Source organism: Pelecanus crispus, chromosome 8 (genome assembly GCF_030463565.1).
Source record: "Pelecanus crispus isolate bPelCri1 chromosome 8, bPelCri1.pri, whole genome shotgun sequence".
NCBI classification, from domain to species: domain Eukaryota; kingdom Metazoa; phylum Chordata; class Aves; order Pelecaniformes; family Pelecanidae; genus Pelecanus; species Pelecanus crispus.
Window position 1 is genome coordinate 1,531,459 of NC_134650.1, and position 22,628 is coordinate 1,554,086.

Sequence of the window (22,628 nt, forward strand, 5' to 3'; positions counted from 1 at the left end):
GGGTTGAATGGGAACACAAGCGCTCGAGCGGAGCGGTGCCGCTGCCGGCAGGAGGTCGGAGCCTCAAGGGGCAGCCCAGAACAGACAGGGATCTGACAGCAGACACGATTCCGTTCGACACCGACTTTACGGACAGCCTGAACGCTGCGCTTGTTGAAGATGATTTAATCGCCTGCGATTCAGAGAAAGATACGGAGTCACGGGTTTGCAAAGCATCCGGGTGATCCCCACGGGAGATCCCCAAAGCGAGTGACGCTGCCAGCACCCACCGGGCCAGCCGAGCGGCAGCCCCCGGCACGCACTCGCCTCTGATGAGGCTTCCAGCACCGACAACTCATGAAGACGTGCCGGGACAAAGAAAAACTACCAACGATATATCACCACATTATGAGACATGAGGTCGACAGCTGAGTGGCTTCAGTCGCTGAGGAGATAATGGATGTTGGATGGTGTCCAAAACTTTGAATCCCTCCCAGCTCCGGAGAGCTCTCAAACCAAGCAAGTTTTGCCATCTGTCACAGCCCCGCCGCCTCAACCCGGCACTGACACAGCCTGAAACTGCCCTTGCGAGAAGAAAGCGGGATCCGTCGCTCGGCTAGCTCGCGAGGTGACGCGCGCCGGCACGAAAAGCATAAGCAGAGGACCTGGCGTGTCAGAGCTGCTGCGCCGTGGGGCACCCAATCCCCAGGCTATTTTTATCGTTGGGCAGCCACGCTCTTTAACCGATGCTCTAACGCAGTAGTGCCAAATGTGCGCGCCGTGAGACAGCTCTGGCTTATCTGCTGTGCTTGGGTGGCTAGCAGGACATACTCACATGCCCCAGAACCTATGCCAGACTTCTACTAATAAAAGAGTCAGTCACCAGCTCTTGTGACTGCAGCGAACTTTCCAAATGCCAGAGCAAAAATGGTGCAGAGAGGTCCCCTTGCGTCAGCCTCTGATTTAGAGCCTTACCCTTCTGTTTCCTAATTATTCCTGGATTATCAATTTTGCATAGGTTAACGCTGACAACTGTAACGGCCACCACGGGCTTTGCTCAGTGAAGCTCTTAACAGCGGGAGAAGGAGGAGGAACTGGGAGAGGAGAAGGAAAGATGTTGAAAGTGAAACACAACAGATTAGAACTTTTTGAAAGGAGAAATACACAGAGAAAGGAGCACTGGCATTTTGTGAAGGCAAGGAAAAGGATGTCATGTGTCAAAGGAATGACAATAAGCGAATGGAAAGAGGAAGAAGGCCACAAATGCCACTCACTTCCCCCAAGGAGCAGCAAACACATTCATAAGGGCACCAACAAATTATTAAGCATTTGTTTCCCCATTACTACACCTATTTCATACAGGGTTTTGCCAAGTCCAAGAAGCATTAGACGGGACTGGCAGAGGGCAGCCGCCGCTGCTCCCACCCAAGTGTATTTTTTCAGAACCGTTCTTCAAATGTGTGTCTCATGCGTGTCTGGACGGACAGACTCCCGCAGGGCTGCGGCCAGGGGATGGAAACGCCGCCTGCTAGTTCAGGGGATGAAATGGTCTGCTTGATCACACACAGCCACAGCCAACCTCAGCACCAGCCGGGACCCCAGACGCAGGGAGCAGGGGTGGTTCTGCTGAGGGGCCAAGGCCTGGGAAGGTAGCGAAAAGACCAACGAGGGGAACGGCTCGCATTTTTTTGGGTCAAGTATAACCCCTGGGCTATAGTTGACACAGAAGCTGAGCTGGGAGTCAGGCTACAGATTCTCCAAGGCAGACCAACGAGCGTGACCCAACATAGGGCTTTGCATGGCTATGGGATGATGGAAACCCACCGACAAGGAACCGCTCCACAAAAAGTCACCCATAGCGGTCCCAGACCTGCGCCAGGAACAACTACCAGCTCAATGACAATCACAAGACCTGTTTGCTCCTGCACATTCCCATGCTCAGGTCAGGCCCACGGGTATGCCAGTTCAGAGCACAAAGGCACTTGTAGCAAACACCACAGCCTCTCTTGCCATCATATCATCTCAGACGTGGGGAGAGGTTTCCGAGGGCTGCTGGGCAGCTGCAGGGTGGCTGCACACTGGGGCCAGTGCTCAGAGGAGCCCCACAACGTCAACACCAAACTCTGCCGCGGTGTGACCCGACACCTTCTCTCCTCCCGAGCACCCAGAACCGCAGGACCCGATGCCTCAGGCATGAGGGAAACGCACGCTTGAAAGTTCTGGGCAAGACCGTGTTAAAACAGGCACAAGAAGGTCCAAGGGGAAAGTAAGAAGAGCCACAGGCAGCATGCAACACACAAGAGAAAATAATTAAAAAGTATTCTGGGAACAACGTGGCAGGTATGAGATTAAAAGAAAAGCTTTCAGCTATTCCTTTGAAGATTTTAGTTTGCATTTGGGAAGGCTGCCAAAATTCGTAGCGCATGTGAGCAGGACACCAGTGACTGCACCAGAAGACCTTTTAAAGCAATGTCCTACACGAGTCCTACCTTAGCAACCTGCCAGTGGTGCCCCGGGACCTCCTGGCCTCTAACAGCATGTGGCCCTAAGAGCACATTCACCACGATTAGGTACCCCGACAAGAGCCTCCCTTCTCGGCTGGCAAGACTTCAAAGCAGCACAATCTACTTGCCTTTAACACAATACGAGATACTTACCCATTAATATACTCAACAGCTTTTGAACTCTAGAGTTCACTCCAACGATTCGGTAGAGCCCTTGCTCATTGATCCCTAGGAAAAATAAAGAGCTTGTTAGGAGAATGTCAAAAGAGCTACTAACATTTCTTTCATTTCTTTGGCTTCTCTAATAGCAAAAATAATTAAACCCTCTCACCAACTGCATATAAAATTATAGAAGAGGGAAAATTCAGTTTTGATGTCATCCAGATGCTAACAAGACAGCCCGTCTGTATACAAATAGCCTTTGCAAGAGATTTAGGCAAAGGATTGAAACACAGATCTATTCCTTGTCCCACACGAGAGGAAATGCTTTGCAGTGGCACCGCACGAAGGGGTGCTCAAATGAAGTCCCCAGCTTCGGTCCCTTCCCCCATTTTGCACGTCCAGTGCATTGTTTCCTAACTCTGCCCCGGTGTTTGCTGAAGCCCTGCTAACCCCGGCCACGGGGCAACCGTGTGCCTCAGCAAAGGCATCTGCCTGAGCATATTACAGGGTTTATCTAACGTGGGTCTCCGAGGGTTAATGAATCATTTTTGTTCATGAAAAGAGCAGGTAAGCAATTGCTATGCCACAAACAGCTGCAAGGCCGTCCCCCAAAACAAGACCATCTGGTGAACTGCTCTACCTCTTGTTTCGACAGCATGTATGCATTTCTTGATAATGCTGAAGCCGATATTATCCAACTGGGCAGCTGAAAGGGAAGAGAAGAGAGAATTGGTAAACACCTAGCCAGAGGGACGGCTTCACGCCGAGCACAGCGCTCATCCCGTCGTCGTTGCTGACATTCACAGCAATACCGTACCCCTGCTCAAACGAGGGGAGGAGGAAGGAGGAGGAGATAAATTAGGTGTTCCCGGAGGAAAGGCACGAGTACAGTAGCTTGTACCAGGTGTAACCCAGGCGAGCGCAGAACACTAATCCGTCATTTCAGCCTCCGCATCTCTCTGAACCGGCACCGCCCACGCCTGCCGAGCAGCAGAGCCCCGGGCTATGTCAGAGATTTACATCTGCAGTTGGTCAAAATATTAATTTAGGATGAAGGTGAGATAACCTGAAGAGACCTTTGTCTTTGACAACAGGTTGCTCGGAAAAAAAGGGAATCATCTATGACACAACAGATCCTTGAAAACAGCTTGCTTGATGAGTCCCAGGTAATTCCTACAAATCCTTCCAGCTCTCCACCCAGCTAACCAAGCCATCTACGTGCTGGAGAGATGCCTTCAGCTCCAGGCCATCTCCATCACCCCACGCTGGGGACCGCCCGCGTATCTGGGCTCCGGGACCGACGTCCCAGGCTCTGCCGGGGCAGCAGGGTGGGGGCCTTCAGCGCCTTGGATTTCTTCTTGGGGCTTTTGAGGTGGTTTCGTGCAGATGCAGGTTTTTTCAAGGACAAGACACATGACATGTTAGAGCATTAAAAAGTGATGGCAAAAGGCGAACCGGGAAAGAAATGAGTGGAAGAGAGAAGCAGGAGATAACTGTGAGCAGCAATAGCTTTCTGGGAAGGAAAATGGAGTAAAGAAATCAAAAGAAAGGTGCAAGCGCAGAGGTAAAAACATAACACAAAGAGGAGAGAGCTGACGGCACGTGGTGGTGCAAGAGCAATAGGGACTGGGAGATGGGAACAAATTTCGGGACAAATCTCTGTCCAAAGTGTCTCCTGTGCCCCGTGGGAGGGGACCTGTCCCTGGGGAGCCAGCCAGCACCAAGCGCAGCCCCCCACCGCTGCCTGCACCACACCTGAGGCAGGCACTCCTGCCCCCCGGCATGCAAAAGCCCGGCTAAGCAATACCGTCTCACGAACACTATACATTACATCCCATTCACCCTCACTCTATGCAGACGTGCACAGTTCAAGAATAGCCCCTTCTTTTATTAGCACAAATGAAATATTTATTTGGTGCAAATTAGGATGTCCTGAAGGCAGCTGACTCTGCCTGCGAGTAAGATCTAAAACATTCGAGTTAATGGAATGTAAAACTCAATTAACTCATGCCGTTGCAGGTTTTCACATTTAATTTCAAGGAATTACTAATACGCCGATCCAAATACCTGCTGAAAGAATTCATCCCTTAGTCAGCTTTCCACCGCTGCATGGAAAACACTGCCCGCAGACAGCTATTTGTTAGGGAACATTACTTCCTCCCTATATAAAGGTTTGGGAAACCTGTCAAATGGCAGGAGCCCCACAGAGAAGGGTGTGCAGGCTCCAGGGCTGGGACGAGCATCCCGGGCAGAGGCTGTGGCACACAGGGCTCGCAGCCCAGCCGCCTCCCTCGAGCCAAACCTCCGCTGCCAGCCTTTCGCCCCGGCTGGCCCTCGAGCTGGCGGGGACGCATCTGCCCCTGCCACCTCCCGCGGCAGCGCGGACCCAGCAGACAGGAGGAGCATCACCAGGGAGCGGGGCAGAGCCACCGACCCGCTCCGCTCCCCGGCTGCCACGCGGAAGGTGCGGGATTTTCCCAGCAGCACGTACAGCACGACTGCATGGTTTAAGAGATTGAACTCCAGAAGGCAGAAAAGGCGTAGCGTTAGCTTAAAAGCAGATGACTTTACACCTGCACAAACTTGCGGGAATGCCGTGTTGCAAGAGACACAAAACTGCATTTTATCGAGAGCACAGCAGGAAGGGATCAGAGCCCAGGGCTGACAGTGCCCTCGCAGCAAGGCAGGTGCAATTTTATGCCTTTGTGTTCCCCCTGGTCACGTCGCTTATTCAGACACAGATCCACTGCTGGTGCATGATAAACTGCTAGCTCACTGGCTGCCATGGCTCGCGTGCTGCCGTCCCTCACTAATCACTTGTTTGGAGTTCTCTGCTGGTGGTGTTTCTTGTGTGATGAATGGCACAAGAACCTGAAACAGTGAAACAGTAAAACAGCTCTATTATATTTTTCTGGGCAAGCGTACAGAAGTGCTGAGCCAACATAAGCACACAAGTTGCAGGATGCCTGTGCCATAGGCTGTGCGAATATCCAGAAGCTCCAGGGCCCTTTCCTAGGCACCTGGAGGGCTCTCCAGCACCGCTCCCCACCACTCTGCAAGCACGGATGCAGCATAAAATCCATGTGCCATCAATCAGTGGGGCACAGCCCACCACACTGCTGATCACTGATAAACACAAGCACAAAGGTACCTGAGAAGCAAGAAACCACGGTGTAGAAACCTTTTTGTACAGGCAAAGCGAGTTCAGCAGGCCGCCTGAGCCTTGGCTTAGTACTGGCCCTAACCCTGATCTTCTGGTCTCCCTGCACGGCGTTGTCCAGCCAACACAGATCACCATTTCAGGCTCTTTGCCACGCACTTTAAGTGCCAACCCATTCCGTAAACCAGCAGTTTTCCCTCAGTCCCTCGCGTGTTTGAACTTGAGCAGAAGACACCTGCAAACGCGTGCCTTCCCCCTGCGGAGCCCACCCCTCCACCGCTGAGCAAGGGGTTAGGACTGCACCTCTCCGCAGCGCTCGGCCGTAGCAGAGGTAGGAAACGCAAGCAGTCCTTCCGGATGGAAGCGACCAAGCATAATCCTCCCAAGCAGATGAATAAGCTCTTCCACTCATTGCCGAGCTCTGGATCAGGAAAGGTCAGGGATTTATTTGCAGTAGTTATATCCAGAAATAATGTCTGATTAAATATCCAAAGTGTCTTTATTCATCCTTAAATTTAACTTTTAATGAGCATTGTAAAAGCTTGATCTCCCCTCTCACAGAAGCAGCCTCTCTTTATCTCATTCATTTACCCAATGATCAGTTCAGCAACAGCACAGATCACAGTCGGATTTGTATCCGTTGCTGGTCCTTACACTCGCTCCATTTGCCCCAGCAGCACAGCGATCCACAGCCCTGAGCTTCGGCTCAGCAGCTCAGACCCCACGTAGCTTCTGTTTGACAGCGGCCGCTGGTCAGGAGGCGGGGAGGAAGCAAGGGGCAACCGGTGGCCTTTTGGGGCTGGAGAGAGCAATGCTGTACGAGCGTGCCCATAGGAGATGCAGGGTCTGGCCGGTTACGGCTCCGTCCTCCTTCCCACTCTCCTCCATGCCCTGACAGCAGGACTAGTGCGGTGACAGGGTTCAGCAAGATTAACAAAAAAAGAAAAGGGAAAAAAAATGCGCTCCATCAAAACCCCACCAAACCCAAGTCTTCAGCCACTGACCTCAACGCAAGCTGCTGCTGCAGCAAGGCGGAGGCAGGAACGCGTGTACGGGAGGGACGGGACCCACAGCCCACACTCAGATGGATTTAAATCATTGCGGAGCTGCCTCCTGTCATCAGCTGGGGTCAGGAAACGAGAGAGGGAAGGCAGCGGGGAAGAGCAAACTCTCGGGGCTGCCACAGAAAAGCATGGCCAACACGCTTCTCCGCTCTTCACAACAGGCATCTCTAATCCCCGTCCTATATGTTTAAAACAACCTCTCAGTCATGACTGGGAGCGGATTTACAAGCTCTTTGATTATCAGAGGCAGTATTTCCTTCTGTTCACGCATGCAAACATGTTGCAGGGGCAAAGCCCTGCCTCCTGCTATTCCCCCTCCCTTGAGGCTCTCGTTGCCCAGGGGAAAGATGCGAAACACAGCTCAGGCCAAGATACGCGTCACGGGCTCTTCATACAGGTGCAGCATTTCAGCGCACAACAGCGATGCAGTATTATAATCTAGCAGAGGAATATTGTACATCAGCAACGGTGATACACACCCTTGTATTACAGCTGTTGCACACACACACAGACTTATCTGACCTTCGTGTAGCATCGTATTTCTAGCGCTACTAAACTGGACTCACCCTGTTCTATTTTTGCCTAGCAGATTATTTAATCCATTAATTCCTTTACACTGATACAGCATATCAGAGCATCAGTAAGGGGCAAGACGACTGAATCAGCTCTGCTCAGCCTCAGGCAACCTTGCTGACTCCAGCTGTGTGCGCGTCGGCCGTGGCAATGCAAGGTCAAAGCAGGCTCTGCTGCGCACCCCACCACACGTTTCTGTGCCGTGTAATGCAGCGCCACGACGATTATTGCTACAAACTCCTTCAAAGACTTCATGGACTTCAGAGCCACAGAGAAAGGGAGAAACCAAGAAGCAGAAACCAAGAGAGAAATGAGGTTTCAAGCCTTACGTCAAGTCTCAAACTAGCAGCGAGCTGCCAAGATTGGGAAAGGAATGCTGCTGGGGAGGGCCCGGCCACCCAGACCAGCGCACCGGCGGATGGGGCAGTCAAGGGACTCACGAGTTTATGAAAATAAAGACAGCTTTTGATGGGGTTCTGAACTAATAGGGAACCCAGCGGATACGGAAAAAGGAGAGGGAAATGGTAGAGAGGGGAAGGGAAAGGAGTTCTTCTGTGCTGTTCCATGCAATATGCACAAATGGCCTAGAGGATCTGTTTCCACAGAGCAGGAAAAGTCCTCCTGGTTTGCAGACTAGCGCATCTGAATTCGCCTGGCTCTCAGTTCACTGACACCCACTCACCCCCACCGCTCGGCACCGCTTCCTCCCAGCTCCCAAAGAAGATTAAGATAAATCACCCCGTAGGCCAATGGCCATCTGGCCACACAGCAGGATGCAAAACCCAAAAGCTCTGTAAAATTAGACAGTGGCCAAAAAGCAGACCTCACTATAGTACTGCGAGTCTTTCTCAGACTAACCCAAGTACGGGCAGGAAGCAGAGGTTATATAGGTTTTCAGGGTCAGGAATTGCATCCGAACTCCGCTCCATCATCGCACTCATTCCGAGTCCTTATAGGAAGCTCCTGTATCAAGGGCTGTGTGGCAAAAAGCCAGTCTCCGAATCAATTTTAAGTGTAGCTGGTGAGGCAAGCAGTTCACTACAGACATGGTTTTAATGAGGGCTAAAGCAGAGTCAGATGTCTGAACATACCAGCGGCAGCCCCGGTTCAGAGGCGTATGTGGAAGTAATTGCCACCAGACGGTTCAGGAGCGGTGCTACGTAAGCAGCCTTCAGCCGAGGGTCCCAACGCACTCCCCAAAGCGGGGGGAGGAGGGTCTACAGAGCAGAAAAGGAGGACTTTTCTCATTTTTAAGACAGACCACCAAAATGGAAGAGGTACTAAAAGATAAGAAACTTTGCCAAAGCCTCCTTGACAGATCAAACCCCAGCTTCGTACTCATTCGGTGAAGACGCGCAGGGAAAAACTTGGCATTTGGTGTCGTCTTCTGCCTCGCTACACTTTGCCAAACGCTGAGCTGCGTCGGAGAGGCACGACCGAAGCGTGGGCTGCAGTCACTACCAGCACTACAAACAAACAACTTTCCAAAGCGGCACAGGCAGCCCGGGGCCGGGCTGGGAACCCACATGGAGGCAACCGTGGGAGCTGCCACCAGCCTGGGGACAAGCCAGCTTTCTCCTCAAAGCCACTGGCCTCCAGCACACCCCACACGGGCACCCAGCTCGGGATCTGGCTAGCCGCTGGCCAGGCAACACACCCACACGCCGCGGCCAAAGAGCAGCAGCAGCCAGCGGAAGCGCTCAGCCCGTTCCGGGCTGCGGGCACGTGGGCAGCGCGTCCTGCCGGGCTGCGCCGCGGGGCCACAGCCCACCCTCCCGGCCGAGCATCGCCCCGTCAGCGCCCGACGGAGTGAGACCTTCCCCTCCAACACGTACACCCATCTCAGACAAAGCCCAGGAAAATAATCTATTTATACGCCAGCAGCAGCCACAGCAGGCAGCTCCTCCTGGTCCTGCCCGCACCTCTGCTAACGCGGGCCCTCGATGAGGCTGTGCGCAGCGAACCACGGGCAGGAGCCCGGGCTCAGGGGGCAGAAAGGGTCTGGCAGTGAGGAGCCCAAGCGGAGCACCATCCCCCAGACAGCCCTTACCCGAGGAGACCCTGAAGAGGCGTTTAGGAGCCCCGACCTGGGATCTGCTGCAAGCTTGGCAGCTGAAGAGCGGGATTAGACAATGCAAACAACCCCGGGAAAGTCATGGACACACTTGAGCTCTTACATCTCTAAAAGAGCCACCGTTACTTTGCAGGATGACTCCAGCATAAGTCACAGTCCCGGGAGGATTTCCGGCTGGCGGCACGTAAGATGGGAAGGTCACGGTTTGACAAGCACTTCTTTCAGAAGCGGTAATTCACCAACCGCTTCACCAATCCTTCCTCCCACCCCCCTCCCTAATGTTTTCCCTGCTTTTGCATCACCCCCCCAACAAAGTTGAGAAAATGGTTATTTTAACTCGTTTCTTGAGCCACATCACCACGTACTGTCCTGGCAGAGCCAGAGGTTGTGTGCAGGGAACACAGAGCAGTGACGGTTCACGGCCAGGCTAGGGCAGAGTTGAGCAAGTCCTGCTGCCTGTGCCTCCAACAACTCATCTTGCCCCTCTGTAAAATGGAGAAAAGATGGAGCTGGTCTACGCAAACTTCATACCCAGCTGGGGCATTAACCATACTGTCCTTCACAAGCCTGAGGCACAGCATTTAACTCTGCGAGGATCATCTGGGTCATGTAAAGCCAAGAGGAATAGACATGGGATGAGATGGATGTGCAGCTGAAGACACGGAGGACCAAGAGGGAAGGGAGAAGCCACACTGGAGAGAGCAGAGAGGAGGAAGAGACTGTTTTCCGCAAGGGCTGAAAATGGGTGCGAGGAACATTATCTGCAAATTATACCTATTATTATGAGAAAAATGCTTCTACTCAAGATGAAAATACCCTGTCTGAGGCAGCATAAAAATGAACTATTTACTAACCGTCAACCCGGGCTGGGCTCCCACAGGACCGATGACTTTGGGGGAAGGAGGGAAGGGATCAGACTTTTGAGTATTGCAATTATGGCAATTCAAACCTACTGGGAAATGGCTCAATTAAGGGCTTTGAAACACAGGACATAAGAGCCAGGACCAGGTGCAACCACTCCTCTAGGAAGAAAAACAAGTGCTTTCTTGACTCAAGTCTTTGATTGCACGAACTACAATAAAAACAACCTTTTTTTTTTTTTTAGGGGCTCCTGTTGACAATCCTGATTAGGCGGTACCTCCCTACTCTTTATATTTTTGCTGCAGTTCCCCTTTGGAAAAGGCACGTTCATCCTTCACATTCTGGTTCAGAAAGGAGAACTGGTTGGTCCAAGATGCCACTTGCACTCGTTGGCTCTGACAAGCGAAAGGAGCCGGTCCTGAGGCCGGCCAGCACCCCCTGCACTGCTGCTGCGGCCCGGGGACACCAGGGTGCAGGGCAGGCAGGAGGGCACGCACCCCGAAGTGCCAAGGGAACGACTTGGCGCCGCTCTCCATGGCCCCAAGTCCCACCACCAAGTTTCTGCACCAGTTCCCTGCTGGGCACCGGAGCCGGCCCCTCCCCAGGGCCACCCTGCGGTCCCCACGCCGAGCCCCGTCACCCCGAACCCCCGGCCCAGGGGAGCACAGCCCAGCCCGGTGTCCCCACCGCCAGCAGCTCAGCCTCTCCTGCTGACCCGCCAAAGTCTGCGCACCGCGCAGCACAGCCACCTTCTCAGGGGTCTGGTTTGAAAGGAAATACTTACTGCCTTCGCTTTGGTTGTCCTTGTTCGAGTTGTAGACCTGGAAAACACAAGAAGAAAGTCTTATGAAGACCTTGGCTCCACCTGGGAAGGGACTGCTGACACGTCTGGTGTCACCCCGACTGGTGACAGCCGTCAGGAGGACCTGCCTCCACCTCCCCCAGATGCGTGGTCCCCAAAGACCACCACAGCCTTCTACATTCAGAACGTCAGGTTGCCACAGCTTTGGGGTTGCATAAAAATACCAACTAGGACAGTTCTTAAATGGGGTGGACTAGGTAAAAACAGAAACTAAAGGGGCTTTTAAACAAAACAAAGGCAGGCATTCCTCTCCTCTCCTCTTCTCAAAGACGCACATAAAGGATATAAACTTAGAGCAAAGCAGACAATTCCCTTTACATCTTATGGGCGTTACAGTAAGATCTGGTAGGTGCAACTCAGGCAAGGAGTAGGAAGCCACCCTCCCTCCCGAGCACTTACAGCCTGAATGAACGAGTCGGGCAAAGAGTAAGAGAGGAAAAGAAATGTCATAAATTTAGAGAGGACCCGAAATCATAGAATCATAGAATCATAGAATCGTTTAGGTTGGAAAAGACCTTTAAGATCATCCAGTCCAACTATCAACCTACACTACCAAGTCTACTCTAAGCCAATCAAGGGTAGACTAGACTGAACCATGTCCCCAAGTGCCACCTCTGCCCGTTTTTTGAACACTTCCAGGGATGGGGACTCCACCACCTCTCTGGGCAGCCTGTTCCAATTCTTGACCACCCTTTCTGTAAAGAAATTTTTCCTAATTTCCAACCTAATGCAGAAGGATGAGGCAACGCACCCAGCACCGAGCCACCCTCTGAGCCAACGCTGCGGCTTCATCCCAAGACTCTCCTGTCTTCAAATACCAGTGCTCTTCCCCCTGTCCCAACCACTAGTACAGCTTGGCTACTTCAGATTAAAGTAATGTTTCAGTGGATACAATAAGAAGGGGGAAAACAATGGCAGAAGGTTTTAATCACAGTTTGAGGACGATTTAAAAGCCTAGCATAATGAAAACTGCGGCTGTAAGAAGATCAGCCTTCAGACAGGTTGTATTTCTCTAGCTCAACAGAGTAAAATGTTTTAAAATGATCCTCTGTCAACCCAGAGCCCCAACAGAAACACACACACCCCGGCGGCCCCTCCATCAGCATCGCAAGCTGGAGCCGAGCGTGGCAGCGTCCATTCGAACAGGAAAAAAGGCCTGTGTAGGCTGTTAAACAAAGCCAGCGGCGTGCACACCCTTCCTCTGCTGGGAACAAAGCTGGGAGCCCCCTTCCACCGGGAGCGAAGCACAGGGAACTGATTTAATCACATGCTACCTCCCAAAATAGCAAGCGGGGAAGGAAAGCTCCCAAAGGCGATGTTGATAGCAACGCACAAGGCAGCAACGGCCAACACATCCGAGGGGAGCGGGGAGGAGGAGAAGAGGCTCTGATCTGCGATCAGGCAGGCAAGCGTTTCTCAACCTTTCCCGCCCCCGGCTCCCAGTTAAGGATATTAACACCGAGGATGGAGATTCAGAAGCTGCCCTTGGGTGCGAGGGTCTGCGTGCTTCCAGCGGGGTCCCTGCTGTCGGGATTTCCCCCGAGAGCTCCAGCCGAAGCACGAGGCCGGAAAGCTGACAGTACAATGTCCTCAAAGGCTCGGTGCCAGCGTGCGGGGCACGCGCGCTACTGACCACAGCGGACCTCGCCACCGCACTCGCCCTGCGTGCCCCAACACTGCCCAAAATCCACATTGCCCATACCAAAAAACCCCCACGAAAAGGCTGTGTGTCACATAGCACAGCACCGTTAGGCCACTTACACAGATGCTTTCCTTGGGGGACATCAAAAGGCAGGCTATTCCTGTGCTCTCCTGCCTACCGGCCACGGTGCCAGCCCTGCGGAGAGCCGCCGAAGCTGCAGCTCCAGGACACCTCTGCGGTGGGAAAGCGGACGCGAGCAGCTCTGGCCCTGCACACCGGCTGCACGTGCCAGTCAGGGCGGTGAGCCGACCGAGGGAACTTAGCATTAAAGAATGAAATGAGCCTGTTTATTTGTCTCCTGCAGGTTTCTCTTTAACGGAGGGAGACCTGTCCCTCGATGCCATCCACCGCAAGGCCAGAGCCGGCCGTGCTGGCACCAGCCGGAGGGCGGCCGGACAGCTCGCATCGGCTCCGCCACCCAGGACACGTTCAGGGAAGCACAAATCCAACGGTGTTGCTCAAAACTGGGGGTTTGGGCAGAGACTGACTCCTCAACACTAATTCCCACTTCTGGAGCATTTCCCAAGGAGCACCTTCCCTCTCCCCCTCCCAGGGCACCTAGCTATGCAATGCAAGACAAAGTAGAGATTTTTGTTCGCAGGAGAAAAATCTATCATCCCACATCTGGAAACTGTGGGATGATTCAGCAGCAAAAAGAGCTGTAGTCAGCAAGTGAGTCTTCCTCCAGGAACAGTGTTTATATCAAGAAAATAAAATAAGTTAAAAGAGGGAAGGAAACCAACAGCGGGCTCCTCCGCCAGTGGTGCTGCCTAGCAGCCCTGGCCATGAAGTCAGCTTTCCCTAAAGAAGTTTTTCCCTCCAACTTCAGTACCGGCGTTGAGGACTTGCTGAAGGGACCAGGGAGACAGCTTGAGGCAACTCTTCTTCCAAGGCTTGCAGACACACGGCCCTTCCTCGGGATCCCGCACAGACTTCAAGCACTGCACACCGCCCTGGCTCGCCCCAGACGTATAGGTTAACACTATATACAACAAAAGGGTGACTCGGCTCTTGCAGCCTTGCTTTCCAGTTACAGCTGGGTTACTATCCAAGAGGTCCACCCAGCTGGCACCCCGCTTCGCCCGGGGCTGCGGTCCCAGCCCAGCCACTGCCCTTGCTGAGCACGCACCAGCTCCTGTGCTTGGGACACCAAAATCTTTTCCAATTCTTCTGGGTCAACCCAGCCTTCCAGCCACTTGCTCTGGCACCTGACATGCTTCCTGGCACAGATTCCCTATCTGCTGTCCTTCTCCCAGTGGTTTCCTCGGCTGCCCAGGCCTAAAGGACCAGTCATGCAGCTCAAGTTCTGGTGTGCAGCACAGCAGCTACAGGAAAAAATGTGTCTGCCTGCATATTCGCTCTTCCAGTTGGGTTACATGAAAAGGTAGAGAGGTTGTTAATCATCAGAGACTGTTCTTTAAAAAAAAGGGAAAAGGACAGACAAGGAAACACAATATGCTTATGCCATTAATTGCAAAGTATGCACACAGTGAAACGGAAAATTCACGCAGAGGTCAACTATGCAACCATAAAACAAGGAGATACTGTCATCCCACATCCATCTTATTGAGGACAAACCTTTTATCCATTGTCAGTGTGTTAATCCATTAACACCACTCTCTAACATCAAGGTTTTCACCAAGCCCCAATTCTGTAATATCATTTCCTTTTCCAAGAAAAACATTAAGAAACCCTATACTGCCTCAAGCCTTTTGAAAAGAGAGATTTTTTTAGGATAAGAGGTTTCCAAGTTTGAAGAAGGGTTTGCTCTGTAAGAGGTCCAAGAGCGAAGCTCCTCCAGAGCCCTAAGGGCCATCATCTGCCCCCCCGGCAAAAACATGCCCTTAATGCAGCCAGACTGGGCTGGCCCAGCCCGCAGAGACCCCTCGGGGTCTTGGCACAGCAAAGGTCGTTCCTGCCCAGCTTGGCTTTACAGATACTAATATTCCACTCTTTCCAAAGTAGCCTTGAAAATACGCAGGGCTTAAAGCACAAGGATGCATTTTAAGATTAAGCTTCATATGCAAGTCAGTTGATGGACCAACCTTCTTCCCTGTGAAAGGGTGCTGAATTCTAAAGAGGTTCTTATTATTCATTACACCCAAGTCTCCATTGATTACTGACAAAAATAAAGCTACAGACTGGTCAGACAGGAGCATGTTTCCCCTGCACCATCCTCCTTGTAACTCCACCGCACTGTTACACTGCCAATTCATCTTTACAGCACCGCAGAAAATTATAAATCTTCTGCCAAGGGATGGAGGCAATGGAGGCCCTGCGCTCCCTGGCGCTCCCCATGCACAGCGTGCTCTCTGAGCTGCCCGGTTCTGGTGAACGAGCTCTGCAACCCAGTCCAGAACAGAAGAGCTCAACACATTGGAAAACTCAGCACAGCTGGGGGGACCGCCAGTAACCCCCATAGCTACTGGGCTGCTCCATCCCTGGATCTGTGTTCAGACAACAAAGATCTTCGAAGCTCTCTGTCCACGGCCGCTCCTCCAGCAGAAGCTGTGAAGCCTCCCCTGTTGTCCCAGGTCCGCCCGGCAGCCCGAGCCCACCGCTGACCACGGCCCTTGGGCAGAAGCACCGGTCTGCAGCTGTAGCCAGCACGGTGACTGCGGCTGTTTCTCCTTCACCAGGTTTGAATCCAGCACAGGCGACGGTCCCACCGCTGCCTGCCTTTGCCTGCAAGCATCTCCCCCAGGTTGAGGGCTGCCCGCCCGCGCCAGCTGCACGGCAGCACGTCTGCTCTGCCGGGGCAGAGGACCAAGGGCACAGTGAGCGTGCAGAGGGGGAAACACCTTCCCCGGTTGTGTAAAGGACTAGAAATATTTCCCCATCGGATTTGTACGGCAAAGGACAAACAGTCATGAAATAGTCGCGAGATCCGCACATCAATGCCCTCTGCCCTACCCCGGGCTCGCCGCTCGCAGCACACGGACGGGCATCATGGGGGCACAGGCTGCACAGCGGCTCAGGGCGCGGGGCTGGCGTGCCCAGGGCGGACGCACAGCGCCGGGACCTGTGGCTGCGGCCACGTCTGTCCCGGGAGGTATGTTGGGAATGATGGGCGCCAGGCTGGGAGCACACAGCCTTGAAAGCCCTCTTCCAAACAACTGCCAAGTGCTGGATTTGAAGAGAGAGGCAGGTATATCTTTTTTCCCCCCTCCCAAAATCCTCTCTCTTGCACGTCTGTGCACAATTCCTCCGCACAGGTTTGCTGCAGGCTGCCTCGCCACGGCTACGTGGGCGAGCGCCGGGTGCCGGCTCGGCGTGAGGTGCAGCGCCGAGACACGGGGCTCTGACGCTTCTGCCAGCCTAAATGCGAAGGGACAGTGCGGTGACACCTCGCAGGGTAACAACACCTAGCAGACAGCTCGTGAGAGGTCTGCTGAGAACAGGCAGTTCTGCAGACACACACATCTCGCAGGATAGAGCCAGACGATAAAATACGATAAAATAGGTGTATTTGTATATGCACACACACCATTTTCCTGTTGTTAACACGCTCTGAAGAAAACAGACCTAAGCGCAGAAAGCTTCTCATGAAGTAAAAAGCTTCTTTCGCTTTTCAGTATTACTCACTGACAAAGGGTAGGAAGTTTGAGAGAAGAAAGCATTTGCTGAGAAGTGAAGGGCTGGTGTCCCACATACCGCCTGTGGGAACAGGCTCGGTTATAAAACTCACAAAACTGGGGCTAGTGACTAACTTGGAGACAAAGCCCTACCCTGCAGCAGCGCAATCTTTTTAACATCGCGCTCTCACTAATTATTCCCGTTTGATTGTATCTTCAGAGCCAAAATATCTTGACCAGGAAGTTTCAGAAGTGACGTTAATAGGAAAAAAAAAATATATATATTAACATAACGCAAAATTTGCAGACCTTGATGCCTTCGGTTTAGTTTTCTAAATTCATACTGTAGAAGGTCAAATATCCTGAACAAAACCAGATTGTACCTTTTTTAGTGGAAGCTACTGCTGCTTAATTACTGCAGAATCACTGCTATTTGGAGGCTTAAACAAGGCCTTTAGGACCTATTATTGAAAAATTGAGAGATTCATCTGTAAGTAATACAGAAGCATAAATTTTATAAGAGCACAACAGAAACTGCAATTTATGATTATTCTGAAATCTTCCTGCAAAGTTAAAATCCCCCCCCGGAACACTTGCACTATGCTCAATTATTGACTCAATATTTAAGACAATTTCTCAAAGAACAAGTTAATTCTTCCTGGTGAAATATTTCACCAAACATACACTACGTTTTGCCGAGGAAACAGTTTTATAGAGACTATTAAGAGGCCTGCGACGTTCAAGGGTGTGCTAGCTGGGACAGACAGCCCAGGACACAACGCCAAGAGGGTAACTCGCTCTGCGTCCCACCCGCGGCCACAGCTCACTGCTTCCTCCTCGATTCACGTCTCCACCGTCACGTGGACCAAACTATGGGCAGAAGAACTAATGCAGAGCGCTGTACCCACTCCAGTCCCCCCTCAAACTTCAAACCTGTCATTACTACATAAAAATACCTACCCTGGAGCTGCGGGTAACAAAAACACCAGCTGTGGATTTTCATAATCAAAAATCCTCCGATAGCCACCACCCGCAGCCTAAAATACTTCCACAGCCACCGTTCACGGCCTGATGCCATCTTCTGCTTGCACACAGGTAAACCAAGAAGAATCCAATCCATCAGTTTTCCAACCTGATCCTAAATGACGTAAGCATGCAAAGAGCAAACAGGTATGTGGGTTGTCTGGGATGAAACTGGGTTGTGGGAAAAGAAAAGGAAAAGGGAGTCACCAGGGGTTTGGAAGAGGAACTAAGAAAAGAAGATATGGAGTAACTTTACGTTTATTTCCTCATTTCAGGCTTCACACTGGCTGGCCATGATGTTTATTAACCTCCACAATAAATAAACTGTGCTTTCATATGGCATCTGCATGTGTGCACACATCCTTTATATGAATAAGCTATGTTTCACGTACAAAGCGGCTTTTAATTTAAAATTCAAAATGACCCAACCTAAGCTGTATCCCTTGGAGGCTGATGGTGTTCAGCACAGTTCCTAAAGTCTGTCAGGTTCCAATACCGGCACAAAATTCTGTCAAAATCTAGAGGAAAGAATCGCCTAGCTTCTCAGAGGTGGGAGGCGGCAGTGAGTTATAGAAAGCCTTACCCAAGCGGGCCAGCGGTCCTGTTTTGCAATCACAGACAGAGGGATCTCCATTTCAGAAGGAACCCTCCACCTCAGCCACCCAGTCCATGCCCTGGCAGATTCCACCTTACGCTCCTTTCACTAGTGCTGGGACCTACCCTTCAACCCAGACTTTCCATTTAGACTAAAACTACAGCCAAAAGGGGCCAGTCCTGCCAGATTTCCCTGGTCTCCCTAGAGGAGCGCAGTGTTTGTAAAGCCCTGAGCAATAGGAGGAAATGCTGCAGTGTTATGCAATTTCCTTGTGATTCATATTCAGAAATCCTCAAAACAACCATGAACAAGTTTTTCAACTTTCAGCTCAGAAGATGCACAAGCCAAAAGAGTATAAATAGAAATCATTATACTCCCTCAGAATTGGTAGTCCAACTGGCTTGCCAGCCACCCAAGGACAGGTTGTGAAGACATGGGCAGGAGGAGCATAGACGTTGTACATGGGTGTTTTGCAACCTTTTAATAAAGGAAAAGAGAAAATGAGGTGAAAAACAGCATGCAGGCTGGAGTCCAGCCACTCAGATTGACTCAGATGGTGCTAGGCGGGGTGGTGTCTGCAGCACCCTGAAGCTGCAAAGCAGCCGCTGCACGAGGGCTCGCTCAGCCCAGCAGTGGGAACCGCGTCTGGGGACTCGTACACGTCCCTTTTCCTACCCGTTCCATTGCCCCACATGAGAGGGACGACAGAAGATCCACTGGGAACAAGTCTCTCCTCTTAATGTCTGTCTCACTTGGACACCAACAATGCACCTGATCACTTCCCTACAGTCCAGATCCTAAAGCCCTCATCCCCTTCAGAGCACAACAGAAACTGAAACGCATCAAGATCAGTCCTGGAGAATTTGTTTCCAATCCTACGCAAGGAGCTGGAAGCCTGTGAAGCAGCGACCATTAAGGAAAATGTTTATGAAAATTATCCTGCAATGCCTGGACAAAAATCCCTTCAGGATGATGTTGCACAGTGCTCAGGTGCTCTTAGGAGAAGGCTGGAGGAGACTAACTCTTGCATTCACTTATAGCTTTGGCAGCACACAAAAATCCCTTCTGTGAACTGTAGTGAAGGCACTGTAAATGGCAACAAACAGGTTTTGCACAAAGATCTTGGGTAACTCAAAGTGATTTCAAGACAGCAAAACTTCAGTGAATCATTGAGCATATTCAGCTTAAAAAGGTAATAAGGCATTATTTTGTTTCTACTGTTTTTACTGCCAAATACTCCATTATTCCACAGCAATTCAAGAGAAGAAAGCGAAAAATAGCATTTTCAAGCCTAATTTTAGCTTATGGGTGGCACATTTTCTCTGACTGCAAAGACTATAAGGAGCTACCTCCTCACTTCCTCAAACTGCTGTCGGATGCAAGCAACTTTCAGGGACTTCTGAGAAAGGCCAGTCTGTGGAATATCCATTTCTTCCGGACAGGCATGTTAGCACTCACTTTTCTTTTCATGTGGCTATTACTGCATTTGTGTCTTTTCCATGTTATTGCCAAAACTGGCCTTCATGAAGACAGGCAGCCCGCAGTCCTCCCTGCCTCCCCTCGCTCGGTCACAACCATGGGCGCCTCTCCCTTGGGAGTAACCTCGGAGAAGCCGACTCCTCTGCTTTGCTTTCCCACTCCACAGGAGGAAAGAGGGGAGAAGGCGATGCCCTGCAGACGGACGGCAGCTTGCCCCAGGGAGCCCCCGAAGTTGCTCTGAAACCAATGGCACTCCCCAGGCGAGTGTTTCCCTTGCCAGGAACACTTCGTGCATCGTTTTGCTGCTCTTGCGGTCACAGTGATGCTCCTGACGTGCCGTTTCGCTTGCCCTCGCACAAGCAGGCAGGTACGCCGGCAGGCACCACAGCTGCGAAGCACGCCAAATGCCCCGTGTCCTCGTGCCTGCGTGTCCACGGCAGGCCGTGGTGCCCCTGCGCAGCTCCGTGGGCAGCAGCGTGACACCCTGGTTTCACAGCTGGCTTCGGTTTATCTAACACCATCCTGCAGCTGAAGGGAACCATCTCGCCCTCCGCACGCTCACAGCCACGCTCGCCCACTGCGGCTAGTAAAGACAGCGGTAGCACCCGTGCAGCTGCACGGGGAGTCTGATCCAGCTGAAAATTAATCCAGCAAGCCGGTTACTAGTAGTAGTATTACTTGACAGTCTGCAGCCAGACCAGGTTCACAGTGCCCGCACGCAAACATTTGGTCCAGCACCAGAGAAAGAGAGAATGAACAGTCAAGGATGGAGCAGCGGGCAGGCTCCCCACTTCCCATAGCTGCCCAGACGTGGGACGAACCGCGTATGGAAGCACACCCTGAGCCAGCTCGGCCCTCGGAGACAGAGAGCACCTCTCCAACCCTGCTGTCATACGCAAAACCTGCCTACCGCTACCCAAAACCTGCCTACCGATGCCCAGAGCTGTACACAATTAGGTGCAACGCCACGACGCCTCAGAAAGGCAGGGACGATTCGCCTGGCCACAGGCTCCCACCACGCTCCTCAGCCCCATCTCCGCAGGGAGCCGTCTCCCGCGGTGTGCGCAGGAACGCCCAGAGCTGGGCCAGAGCCTCCGGGCACCCGCAGCTCCCTTCACGAGATGGGGCGGGCATGCCTGGGGAGGGGAGGGTGCCTACACCCTGCCCTCTGCTGCAACAGGGAAGGGGGAAAGAGGAAGGAAGGAAAGAAGGAAGAAAGAGAAAAAGAAAAGCGCGAGATCGGCACAGGTCCCTACCACGCCAGGCAGGATCCTCTGCACCTGACGCCCAGGCAAGCTTGGCACACCATTGCAGAGCTGCTATGCTGGGACACAGTCCAGTAGCAGGATGCCAGCAAAGCACAGAGCAGGAACGCTCGTGTACAAAAAAGCGTATTTCCTTGTTAAAAGCAGGACACCTGGCAACCTTGATGAAATCAGCCCTTGTTTCTGGCTCTGCCTTATCAACCCTGTTCTATTTTTGTCCGAGAGCCAGGTTTTCGTACTACAAGCAGGATTTTCAGAGCTAGACTACACTGTGTTGTGGCTAGAAATAACCTTCCCTGCTCTCCGAGCCAGAACGATACAGATAGGAGTCAGATCCTTCCCAGCCCACATCCCTGCAAACCTCCCTGCGGGGGGAGGGAAGGAAAAAACATGCCTTGCTTCCCAAGCGAAAGACTTGGCAGGGCAGCAGAAACCTGCTGTGAAATGCTGGTTTATGTCATTCAAACGAGGGCTGTTCATTTGGAAGAGGGTGGCCCAGGGTCCCTGGCAGCTCCTTCCTTCCTTCCTTCCTTCCCTCCCAACCTACTGTTCAGCGCTGAACTAATGCGTTGCAGTCGGAGCCACCCCCCCACCTTGCTTCCCTCTTTCTCTCTCCCCCTCCTTCCTTCCAACATAAATTTGCAGCGCAGAACTTACACTGATGCCTGAGCCTGATTAAAAGGGGGAAAAAAAAAAAAAAAAAAAAGACATATCTATCAAAAGTGAAGCATCTGGGGGCTTGAATCCTCTACTTGGGTCTTGCTTTTCTGTCTCTCCAAGCTGAACGAAACGATGGTTCTAATTAACAACAAGCCCACGTTTTATTACAAGTGCAGGCATTCCCAAGAGCCTGCAAAGCCGAAGCTGACCGGGCTGCCCGCCAGCCATCTGGGCTGCTTAGCTCAGCGCACTTATATAACCCGCTGCGTTTGTCACCCAAGGAAAAAATTACCTGGGTCAAACTAAGGAAAAAAAATTACCTGGGTCAAATGACCAACCTACCATGTCCAAATGTTAAAAGGAAATCAAGCGGCAGACAGTTTTGGGGGAAAAAAAAATAAGGGGGTAGGCGGAAGCGATGGCAAACAAAGCATGTTAGATATACAGCAGTCTCTAGAATAATGTAACTAAAGGTCAACTGGTTTAGAAAAATACATTTTTGGAATAACTAAGGCGCTTAAAGTTTCACGGAGCAGCATTTTTAAGCAAGTCCAGCAGAGCAGATATGTTCAGATCGCTCAAGTGACTGACTAAAAGTGAAAACTTCTACTAGTAAACAGCTTCCCGTAAGTTTTCTAGGATGCTTGAGCAACAACTTGCACATCCTCCTCCGCCAGCTATCTGCGCTGGAGTCCGGCCAGCTTCTCGCTCTCCCCCTCTCCTGCAAGCACGCACGCCCTTCCTCCTTTCGGCATCTACTCACGACCAGGGAGTCTGAACACATCAAAACCGACCTAATTTTAAATGACAGTGTCATCTTTATTTTTAAAATAACTGTAACGCAGGCATGCCTTGCGGTCCTCCTCTGTGAAAAGAGGTTTTACGCTGCCCAGTTGTTCTGAACAATGGCTGGTGGTTTAACGCCAAGACTGTAACATCTTTTGAGGCGAGACCACTTTTACTCCTCGGTTTGCACGGCCGCTCGTGGGGGACACTGGGTCAGCCGTCGGGCCAGGCGTGCCGGCAGCGCAGACCATCGCGGGGACCCCCAGGCTCTGCAAAGTCAGCAGAAAAAAGAGGACCACGATCC

General features: G+C 51.9%; 1 protein-coding gene across 1 annotated transcript in view; it reads right to left on the reverse strand.

Moving 5' to 3' along the window:
• Positions 1-22,628, reverse strand: part of ARHGAP26 (Rho GTPase activating protein 26) — a 152,840-nt gene that overhangs the window by 76,638 nt on the left and 53,574 nt on the right. Inside the window, exons 12-14 of the mRNA XM_075714892.1 lie at positions 11,162-11,198; positions 3,286-3,351; positions 2,637-2,711 (exon numbers count right to left, since the gene is read on the reverse strand). Coding sequence (XP_075571007.1) covers positions 2,637-2,711; positions 3,286-3,351; positions 11,162-11,198 — 178 coding nt within the window. The remainder of the gene's footprint in view (positions 1-2,636; positions 2,712-3,285; positions 3,352-11,161; positions 11,199-22,628) is intronic.